At 38.5% G+C, this 11,414-nt stretch overlaps 1 protein-coding gene across 1 annotated transcript; it reads left to right on the top strand.

The window, feature by feature from the left end:
• The first annotated feature begins 288 nt into the window (after window positions 1-288).
• Window positions 289-9,852, top strand: LOC103473668 (sodium/glucose cotransporter 1-like). The gene is made up of 15 exons (XM_081613683.1): window positions 289-480; window positions 771-842; window positions 2,031-2,135; window positions 2,300-2,359; window positions 2,445-2,549; window positions 2,636-2,741; window positions 3,116-3,196; window positions 3,315-3,523; window positions 4,542-4,677; window positions 4,770-4,877; window positions 4,965-5,115; window positions 5,202-5,370; window positions 6,213-6,428; window positions 9,030-9,144; window positions 9,249-9,852. Exons 1-15 carry the CDS (start codon window positions 343-345, stop codon window positions 9,464-9,466), a joined length of 1,989 nt encoding a protein of 662 aa, XP_081469809.1. The 5' UTR covers window positions 289-342; the 3' UTR covers window positions 9,467-9,852.
• Window positions 9,853-11,414: the final 1,562 nt, after the last annotated feature.

Raw genomic sequence — 11,414 nt, forward strand, 5'->3', positions numbered from 1 at the left:
CAAAATGAGGAAAAAATAAATAAAGATTGTTACAGGAACAACAGTAGCTTTTCCTTCCTTGTAGATTGATGATTAACCTTATAATTTTCAAAAAATTTACACATTTTGCTGCATTAATATTTATAACAAAATGGCCTGAAAGTAAAGCTCTGTTTTCATATACATCCCCCTTCCTCCCACCTTTCTCTCTTTCTCCACGTACACTATTAACCAACCCTCTCCCCTCCCTCTTTCTGTCCCACACACAAACAGAAGATATAAAGGTAAGTGTTGAGAGTGTGCTTCAGACATAGTGGACTCATTGCTGCAGCCTTCCTATCCAACACTTCCACTCTGAGCAAAATGGCCTGGGATTATTTTGGATTCTCCCGCACCTTGGAAAACCAAACGAGTCAATCTCCCACCACCCGCATCAACAATGCAGCCGACATCTCCGTTATTGTCATCTACTTTCTGGTTGTCTTGGCTGTGGGAGTTATTGTAAGTGTTGCAAACGGTCAACTTGTTGAAAGTTTGTCTGCGTGATTTATTTACAGTTGAGTTGTAAATTGCTTAAGTAAATTGCTACAAAAATGTAATGCTTCTTTTGTTGCTGCTTTAGGTAAAACAAACACATTAAACAAATTTTTTTTGCACAATAGTGAATCATAAAGGAGCGTCATAGCTAATCTGTGTTTTGTGTTGATTAGTGTATAGAACACTAACTTAGAGCTAAACTAGATGATAAGCTTGTTTTGCAAAAGTTTATGTATTTTCTTGTCCTGTTGCAGGCCATGGTCCGCACCAATCGATCCACTGTGGGTGGCTTTTTCCTTGCAGGGAGGAGCATGGTGTGGTGGCCGGTGGGTATCTGACAACAAATGAGAAACAATTTTTGTTCTTTTGCTATTTTTTGTAATACCAAATAATATAACTATTGCAGTTGTGACATAAAAGATGTACGATTAAAAGAAAAGTTCACTCTCCTTAACAAGGGTGACATGTTGGTCACATACAATTTAGATTGGACTGAATGGGTAAGAAGCAGCAAAAATCCAAATCTTTGTTTTCGTTCAAAATGGGCTAGAAACTGTTGAAACGAAGCTGAATCTGTGGCTGCACAGGCCCCAGTGTGGTAAATACTAATTGAGACCTTTAATAGAAGAATTAGTCAGAAGAAATAATAAAAAAAGGAAAAATATAAAAAAAACCAACTATAGAACCTTGGCTTGTTAGGATGAGTTTGCAGGAGAATGCTGAACACTGAAAAACCAGAATTGGTAACAAGAGTGGAACTATGAGACTTTTGTAAAAATGGACAGATGAAACCAAATCTTTCCTCACTGTAATGTTTGGCAAAGAAATCAGAAAAACAAATACATTCCTGCAAACATGACCAAATTAAACAAGGCTGTAAATTATGTGGTTCTGTCGATCTTATCTACTCCCGAGTTAACTTTTAACGTCATAAGAAAGACAATGATTTCCCATCTATAAGACATAATGAGGTGAAGTTTTTTATTGTCACAGTTTAGAGTTGAATGTCTTGAAATGGTGTGGCCAGGTTAAGGCCTATAAAATCTTATCGAGGATTGCTGACTTGACAGTTGTCTAGCAAAATTTCAATGTGGAAAGTGACAAAAAGTCAATGCTAAAAAAGCTGAGTATTCACAGAGGGCTGTATCCAAACAGGTTAATAGAAAATTGACTGGAAGGAAAAAGTGAGATAGAAAAAGGTTTTCCTGCAACTGTAAAATCCACAACAACAGGACTGACAAGCAGAGCCCTTTCAATAGTTTTGGGGAGATTCATAAGATGTGGGCTGTGGTCAGAATTAGAGTCTCAAGAGCCTCCACACACACAGTCTCACCCATGGCATGAGCTACAACTTTTGCATTCCTTGTGTTAAACCTATTCAAAATGAGATATCATATCATCCTGAAAGGGCCTTAAAGACAGAAAATGTTCCAAATGTGTTTATCAGCAGAGCAAGTCATCTGGTATTTATTGATTGTTTTGGGATTCCTTTGTAAGTTAAACATTTTTTTTAGATTGGAGCATCACTCTTTGCCAGCAACATTGGCAGCGGCCACTTTGTAGGGATTGCTGGTACTGCTGCAGCTTCTGGAATTGCCATTGGTGGATTTGAGTGGAACGTGAGTATTTGTGGTATGTTTTTCAAATAGGAAAGACAAAATCTCATAATGCAAAAAAAAAAGAAAAAAGAAAATGGTTTGGAGAAATTGAAAAGTAAAAATCCTTTCTATGTTAAATATTTTCTTGATTGTTTCAATGTTTTACCATGTTTTGTTTGTTCCAGGCTCTTATTGTTGTCGTCATTCTGGGATGGCTCTTTGTGCCGATCTACATCAAAGCTGGGGTAAACAGCATGTGCATTTTCTGTTGAAAAGTGCACCCGTTGTAGTCATTGAGTCTTGATAAAGCAAAATATCAAATTTGTCTAGGTGGTCACCATGCCTGAGTACCTGAAGAAGAGGTTCGGAGGACAGCGGATTCGTATCTATCTCTCTGTGCTCTCCCTCTTCCTCTACGTCTTCACAAAGATCTCTGTATGTTTTTTTTCTTTCTAACCTTTGAACCTTTCAACAATGCATTTAACAAATTAAAGTAAAAGATCCTTTCTGTCTCCTTCCAGGCCGACATGTTCTCTGGTGCCATTTTCATCCAGCAGGCTCTTGGACTGAACATCTACGTTGCTGTTATCGCTCTACTGGCGATTACTGCACTGTACACCGTCACAGGTGCATCCTCAGGAAGAAATTCACTTTCTTTTTGGAGATCAACATTTTCCTCATAAACCTTGCCTACAAAAAGTCTTATGTAAATGGCCCCCTGAGTGAGGGTAAAGTCCTCTCAAGATCAAAAAACACATGTAAAGAGAAAACTCCTCCTTTCCTGGCTTGTATATCTGTGGTGTGTTTGTGGTTAATTGCCCATGGATTACAATAAGCCTCAAATAGCCCTCTAATAGTTGCTACTCTGCATAAATCTGTGCACACCTTCACATAACTTTTACAAGACAAGTGGAAAAAGAACACTGACATAGAGCACATATTACTGTCTATACTTCTGAATAAAATATGTTACAGATTGCTAACGCCATGTTTTATTTCAGGTGGACTGGCTGCGGTGATATATACAGACACCTTACAGACCATCATCATGGTTATTGGATCCTTCATTCTCATGGGTTTTGGTAATAAGCAATAATCTTTATTTATCATTTTGTCTTGCGCTATTGATTGGTTTCATTGTGACATTCAGATATGGAAGAGTGAATCTTAGTCTAACCATTTCTCCCTGTCTTCCCTCAGCTTTCAATAAAGTGGGGGGCTATGCAAATTTCGAGACACTCTACATGGCTGCAATTCCCACAAACACCTCTAACATCAGCACAGAGTGCTACGAGCCACGAAAAGACTCTTTCCACCTTTTCAGAGATCCAATAACAGGAGACCTGCCCTGGCCTGGCCTGGTGTTTGGACTCACCATCCAGGCCACCTGGTACTGGTGCACTGATCAGGTCAGTAAAAATACAATCAGTACCTTTGACTGTGTGGATGCTTTACTTCCACTGACTCAGTAACAGCTTTTACTGCATACCAGAAACAATCTAAGGCCATAAACTCATCCAGTTGATTTTTACATAACCGTACGGGCATTCACGCTCTTTTATCTCGCCTGTTTTGGACAGAATCACTGAGGCGCTCTAAGGTTGCCAGCTGATAGTGAAGAGCCATGTCATATAACAGCCCTTTGGAGTAAAAGGGTGATCTATGAGCTGAATTGCAATTACTTTACAAATATTTTGCTAACCTACTGAGATTTCTTGAACCTATAGTTGCCTAGACACAAATTCTTCAGTTCACAAATAAATACTGGCATCCTGTTTTTACTTTAACACAGACAGTAAATGTAAAACAGACCAAATTTGACCCATTTTCAAATGAGAGAAAGTACTTGTCTCTGTTGGTTAGCTTTCATTGAAATAATTTTAGTCATGGTGAATGATGTTTATGTTCTGTTGCTATGTAATGTGCACGACAAGCTATGCTAAATGTGTCTAATGTATAGGTAAATGGACATACTGTATAATCTAACGACTGTCAATAGCCACATTTGCCATGTTGTTCTTTTTAAGAAAAGATAAGAAATGTCCAGTGCATGTAATAGTTGTTATCCTAATATTATTATGTGCCATACTTTTACTTAGCTTTTCTTTTCCAACATTGCCATTTGTTAATTTATGGCTCAGTTCAAATGATTAATCTCAAAAGCTCCATTTGCCTTAAATTGAAATCAATATGTTTGTGCTTCATCTGCTCACTTAAAGTTGCATGCACAGAAATAGTTATTCATTTACAGGCTCGTTCACCACAACCAATTACAACTTATTGAAATTACTCTAGTTTTTCTGAGTGAGGAACTTTAAATGACGTAAAGCAGCAACAACTCTGATAAAAAAAATCCAAAATTTTTTCTTGATACAGTAGAAGTTTTAAGTATTTAACACTGCCTTCAAATGCTCCATCTTTTTACAGGTGATTGTCCAGCGTTGCCTCTCAGCCAAGAATCTCTCTCATGTGAAAGCAGGTTGCATTTTGTGTGGTTACCTGAAGCTGCTGCCCATGTTTCTCATGGTTTTTCCTGGCATGATAAGCAGGATCTTGTATCCTGGTGCGTGTTTTGCTGTTTCCAAGTTCTGTTGTCTTGAGGGAAAAAATCTGATGTAAAACAACAATATTTAAATAATTTCTTAAAACATTCAGATGTGGTGGCATGTGTGGTCCCGGAATTATGTGACGCAAACTGTGGAGCTAGTGTTGGATGCACCAACATTGCCTATCCCAAACTGGTTGTGGATCTTATGCCAAATGGTGAGTGGATCGACAACATTGTCTTAAAATTTAAATCAACATTTTGTTTCTTTATGTTTTCCTTCGCCTTTGTCTGTCTCTCTTCAGGTCTGAGGGGTTTGATGCTGTCAGTGATGTTGGCCTCTCTAATGAGCTCCCTTACTTCAATATTTAACAGTGCTAGTACTCTCTTCACCATGGACATCTATACTAAGGTCCGTCGTCGTGCCAAAGAGAGGGAACTGATGATTGCTGGCAGGTAAAACTGTTTTGGCTTCATTTTAATATAATTACTGTTTGCATGCTTGACTCTAACCATGAGTCTTTGATTATTCTTCCTTTCAGGGTGTTTATTGTGGTCCTTATTGGAATAAGCATTGCCTGGATCCCTGTGGTGCAGTCAGCCCAGAGTGGTCAGCTTTTTGACTACATCCAGTCAATCACCAGCTATCTCACTCCACCTGTGGCTGCTGTCTTCATGCTCGGCATGTTCTGTAAACGAGTTAATGAAACTGTGAGTTTCCTTTTAGTTTACAGTTGCTGCTTTAGTTGCAACATAAATGTGTCTTTTGTAGCATACATGGCAGATACAGGAACCATCAGAGGCTATCTGGTTTGGGGGCAGACAGACCTGAACTGAGGATTTTACCACGGGATAGAAAAAGTTCAGTCATCTGCACAAAGAAGGCCTCTTATGACTTGGAGAAGAACAGTCCGTCACCATGACTGAGATTCTTAAAAGCTTCTTATTGGAAAGGCTCTGCACATCATGGACCTGCAATGGTTGAAATGCCTGTTTAATGTTGAAGAGATGAGAAGGATTGTAGCTGTGGTGTAACAGACCTGGGTAGTGGTTCTCGTCATTAAGAGAGAAAACCAATGAATCACTCTTTTTAGCCTTTTCTTATAGAAGAATAAAAAAATATGGTAGATTTCTTTCCAAAGTGACCATCAGGTAACAAACTATAGGCCCTATGGGTTTGTTATTTACTCAGTTTTAAGGCTGTGGATCCAGAAATGACGATGAAACACAACCCAAATATACTTTGTGGATGCTGTAATTTATAAGAACACATCTCTGTTTTGTCATAAAGAACACATATTTTTAGTTTCTGTCACATCAACCAAAGATGATGTAACATTATCTGGGAGGGTTATGTTGAAGGAGGATTTTTGTTATCTTTTGACAGAGAAAGATGTCTTACCTGTTTTAGCTTCTGTGTCAAGCCACATTTATTGCTGCAGCCATTCCAGATAACTGACTTGAATTGATTTAAGCTAAACGTCAGTTGGTGGATTGTTGTTTTAATAGGGTGTTTTTATCCTTCTTTCTTTCCTACTTTCTTCTTTTTACAGGGTGCCTTTTTCGGACTCACAATTGGTTTAGTAATAGGATTATCCAGGATGATTACAGAGTTTATCTACGGGACAGGGAGCTGTGTTAGCCCGAGTGACTGTCCTACCATCATCTGTGGAGTGCACTACCTCTACTTTGGGATGATCCTGTTCACTGTCTCTTGCATCCTCATACTTGGAATCTCCCTAATGACCAAGCCCATCGATGACAAGCATGTACGTGACAGTTTTGTGATATGAGTAGCTTAATATGTAACTTTCCAAATCAGAAATTGTTCACAGGAAGACTATACACTATGAACTTCCTGCACAAACTCTTTTACATTTTTTCTGCTCATGATTATATTATATCCAAATTCTTATTAAAGTTGCAGGTACTTTGGGATGTTAAAGACTGAGTAACATAAAATCTTAGTATGCAGTTTCTGAGTGAAGATGGTGAAGAAGTTAGCAGCTAAGAAAACAGTTCTTTGAAGATTTTGTTTGTAATTTATAGCATCTCTTTGAGCTTCAAGCTTGACTTTATTACACCAATCAAAGAACAAAATGCACTTGTAGCAGAAGAATTTATGTTTATTTCAATTTAAGCAATCTCCAGTTGCTGAAACTCACTTCACTTACTTTGACTTTTTTCACTCAAGGCTGCACTAAAGTTTTATAAAAGTACTGTATGTTTTTTATATATTTGCTAAAACTGTCACCATGTTGCGACAGTATGAGACAGGCAATCTGTGAAAAGATCAAGCTCCTTTTGTCATCTGCAGAAATGTACCTCTTCCAGTCGGAAACAACCAATCAGAGCTAAGAGGAGGAGCTAAGCTCTGTCAATCATCCTCATGTACATGGTGCTTAATGTGCAACAGCTTCATGTTCTATGAAAACCATTTATCTGCCATCATCGATGGCTATGCTACCTAGCCTGGGCATTCGTGCAGCTTCTGTTGTGGAGAACCAGCTTTAGTGCATCAGTGAGAAAGGGTTGAGTGTGTGAGGGGCCGTACATGAGGTGATTGACAGCACTAAGATCCTCCTCTCTGCTCTGAGAGGTTCCTTCTGACGGAGCAGAGTATTTGTTCAGATGACAGTAGGTCCTTAGGGAGAAGAAAGAGGAACTCGATCTTTTTTCACATATCTGTTTCGTACTATATTGTCACAACATAATGATAGTTTTAACAAATATGTAAAAAAACATCCATCTATTCATTCATGATCCAATATGTTTATTAGGGGTGTAGTGATATAATCATTTCATGATACGATATATGATATTCTGGTCACGATACAATATGTATCACGATATTTGTTGAGCGATACAATTCGACACAATTCTCTGCATTTTTACGATTTTCTGAAAGATTTTAGAAGGACAGAGTGATTTTAGTGACATTTTGTGTTCCATAGACTTGAATTTAGTTAACTGAAAACAGATTAAAAGCACCAATTACACAATACCTGAATCTGATTGGACAGTCGAACAGTCTACAGCTGGACAAAATGAATCAAAGATGCAGTGAGAGAATTAGTTTCTGTCATTTAATTCATGTGGATTTGACATAAAATTCAAAAATTTAAACGGTAATCCAAGATCAGAGTGGGGAGATTATCAGCCTCTGTAGACTCTCAATATGCAAATGATTGATTGCATTTATGTTTTTTATTTTGGACAAAAGACTGGACAAATGCAGTCTTTTGGACTATGGGGAAAAAGGTTTTTCTCCCTGCAACTACACAGCGCCGTTATTCCCCTGCTTGCATCTCTGAGTAGCTGCCTCTCAGACTGCCAGGATCTCATAGTTCTCCCAGTCTCTGATACTCTTTGTCTGTTGCTAATAAAAATTAGCGATCAGCCATTGTTATCATGGAAATCGTCACTGCGCCGCGGATTCCGACTAGGGTTTTTTCCCTCTTCGTCTTCCTGCTCAAAACACAGCGCCGCTGCGCGCCCTCTTCAGATATTGTCAACCCATGTTCATTCTTCAGGTAATCCTTTATATACAGAACAGAAACCGCTAAGCTGAAAACTAATTACGAAGTGAATGCTACCAGTCGAAATTTGCATTAATTTCGCGATCTCACTGCTTTTGCAGCTGCTCCATTCGCGCCGCTACTCCTTTCCGCTTCTCCGTTCCGTTCCGCTTCTCTTTCACGGTTACTTGCGCAGCTTTACTTCGTTTCTCAGCAAAAAAATATATTTATTGAAGATTTTACATTTCCAAAAAACACAGGAATCTAATGTTTTGTTTCGTTTTGTACGTTTGGAAGCTCATTCCCTCTCACATAATCGGAAAAACCGGGGAATGGCGGCGCTTTTGACATTTCTCTGACATTCGGAAAAATATGGTTTACTAATTTTAGCATAACTCCTGTTATACTTGGCTTATTAACACAATTTAAAAACTGGTGTGTAGTTTTTAATGTGCACTTTAAGCTCAAGTGAGACTGAGGGAGGCGGAGCCTTGCTGCTACGCCGTAACAAACTAGACGTTAAAAAGAGCTATAACGTTATGGACCTCTATGGTTTAACGGATCGATACTCGCGGATGAAAAATCGATACTTTCCGAGGGCGGAAAATATCGATATATATCGCAGAATCGATTTATTTATAGAACCCTAATTTTTATCCTTGTGGGGTTATGGGGGGTGCTGGAGCCTAACTCTAGCGATCAAAAGGTGAGAGTAAAAATCATGCTGTTTTATAAAAGTTACATTCTGCTGCTTTAAACCTATAAAACATCCATGATTTGTGCTGCAATAGTTGGACATTTTTCTGAGTTCTGAACAGTTTTCTCACATAATGCATTATGTTATTTTCCCAGCTGTACCGATTGTGCTGGAGTCTGAGGAACCATACAGAGGAAAGAGAGGACATTGATCCGGACGATTGGATTGAGGATCATGATGACGACGACAACAGTGAAATGGATGCAGAAGGTATATAGAACACATACAGTTTACACTTCTATCTTTAAAGATAGTTGGAGATTTTACATGACTTTATATTGATATAAAAATCTCTTTGCCTTTATTCCATCCAGAACCTGAGAAAAACCCAAATTTCTTCAAGAAAGCGCTAATGTGCTTCTGCGGACTGGAGCAGAACAAAAAAGCACCAAAACTTACTCCAGAGGAGGAAGCAGAACTGAAAAAGCAGCTAACAGATACAACAGAGAAGCCTCTCTGGAGGAACATTGTCAATGCAAATGCCATCATCCTCCTGTGTGTTGCTGTGTTCTTTCACGGATACTTTGGTTAGCCAAACCCCATCAACATTAAGTGGTCCTGGATGCTGTAATTTATTTTGCATGGATTTAAATTATAACAAAACCATTAACGCTGATCCTGTGTGCCATCATTCTTCCTGTATTGTGCCAACTGATCTCACATAGGACAAAACATGTACTTTTCTCAACGAACCTTTCTTTTAAGTTAACTTTTTCCTGGTATTTGTCACCTGGAGTGAACCAGTAAACGGCAGTGTAACATATTAATGCATCAAACTTGTTAGGAAGTCCAAATTCTCACATATTTGTTCTGACTTCCATATCGTCTTGTCATATTTGTACATATTCCTGTTATGACCTGAACGGTCTCTTTTTGTTGTGGTGCAAAGAGAGTATCTCTGTAATTGAGAACATCTTATATATGTAGCTTCAAATTGGCTTCTTTTTATTATCCCAAGAAGTTAGAAAATGTATTGTTTGGCAAATTTTCATTGTGATACTGCACACATACATTAGACGATAATTTGTTTTATCTGCAGCTCCTTGTCTTTTGTGACTGAAAACATAAACTTTTTATTTTCTTAAGTTTACAGACAATTGCTGTTTATATACCAGATGCTACATTAGTCATTATGAAAGAGGGACAACATGACAAAACTGTTTACCTGGAGGAAGTTAGTAATATTTAACCAGTAAGGACAAACAAGATGGTTGTAATTCCCTCAGAATGTATGTGTGCTACCTCATTCATCGACCTCAGCTGGGTTTTCTCATAATGTGTGCTCAAAGTCCACAAGTGCTGTCACTTCTAACTTGCATACACCTAACTGTGTGTGTTGTTTTAGGTGTTAATGAATAAAGCCATCTCAGTTAGAGAGCACTCAGACACTCTCTTTGCTTCCACCTAGTGGGGTAAAATGACTTAAGTTAAAAAAAATGTAAAATAGATTTTCACTGTTTTCTCTTTTGCATTTTTAATTTTTGCCCAACTGTCATACCACAAATGCATTTATTCACCAAAGAAACATAAGTGCCTAATTGCCTCCTTTTTAATTGCCTAAATGATATTTTATGTTTATTAAAATAACATTTACAGCAATATCTTGTTTTTTTTTTTTAGCTAACTCTGTACATTTATTCAATGCAACCATCATGCTGTTATTAAATGCTTTATTATTATAGCCTTGGCAGCGGTCACGCTATTCCATAGGATTTCCTCAATCAACACCTCCTGATCCAGGAACTGTACATGACTGCAGAGCTGATAAGACTATCAATCAGATTGTGTTGTCTAAGAATTAGCAAGTCAAAGGTCAGTACCGTATTTATACTATAAGGCGCACCTAAAAACCTTCAATTTCCTCAAAAGCCAATAGTGCGCCTTATAATCCGGTGCACCTTATATATGGACCAATATTGAGCCACAACAGGTCTAGCAACTACGGTAAGCAGTCGCCGACTTCATTTTCGCCCGTACAAGAAGAAGTGCGCGGTGCATACTGGGATAGTTGTCAGAACGCTGGTTTGTTAATAAAGTTTGATAATACATTTAAAGCCAGGGGGGGAGGGACGGGGGAAGAGAGACAGAGACTGCGGCGGCAGCGTGTCGCTTGGTCTGTGTTACCCAGAAAGCAGTTGGGCAAAATATCGCAACACCAACACCGTGAGTGAAAATATGACTGGGGCAGCTTACTATATAAAGTACTCGGGGGCCACTTCTTTATAAATGTGGATGTGTAATAATAGAGTACGGAACAAACTGGCAACCCAAACTGAAGCGTCTATTCTATGCGCCTTATAATGTGGTGCCGCTTATATATAAAAGACGTTTAAAAATAGGCCATTCATTGAAGGTGTGCCTTATAGTGCGGAAAATACGGTAATAATTACAGCATTTTTATAACAATTCAAGGCACTAGCGGAACAAGTCAGAGTCGGCCGGGGGCGTGGGGCTAATGACAGGGCCCTTTATATACAAAT

The sequence above is a fragment of the Poecilia reticulata genome, chromosome 12, assembly GCF_904066995.2.
Source record: "Poecilia reticulata chromosome 12, P_reticulata-male-v2, whole genome shotgun sequence".
NCBI classification, from domain to species: domain Eukaryota; kingdom Metazoa; phylum Chordata; class Actinopteri; order Cyprinodontiformes; family Poeciliidae; genus Poecilia; species Poecilia reticulata.

Excerpts from the sequence above, each read along its gene's own strand:
- LOC103473668 (XM_081613683.1), top strand. The coding sequence starts at position 343 with ATGGCCTGGGATTATTTTGGATTCTCCCGCACCTTGGAAAACCAAACG. Across the intron at positions 481-770 it reads TCTTGGCTGTGGGAGTTATT|GCCATGGTCCGCACCAATCG; the intron begins GTAAGTGTTGCA and ends GTCCTGTTGCAG. Across the intron at positions 5,371-6,212 it reads GTAAACGAGTTAATGAAACT|GGTGCCTTTTTCGGACTCAC; the intron begins GTGAGTTTCCTT and ends TTCTTTTTACAG.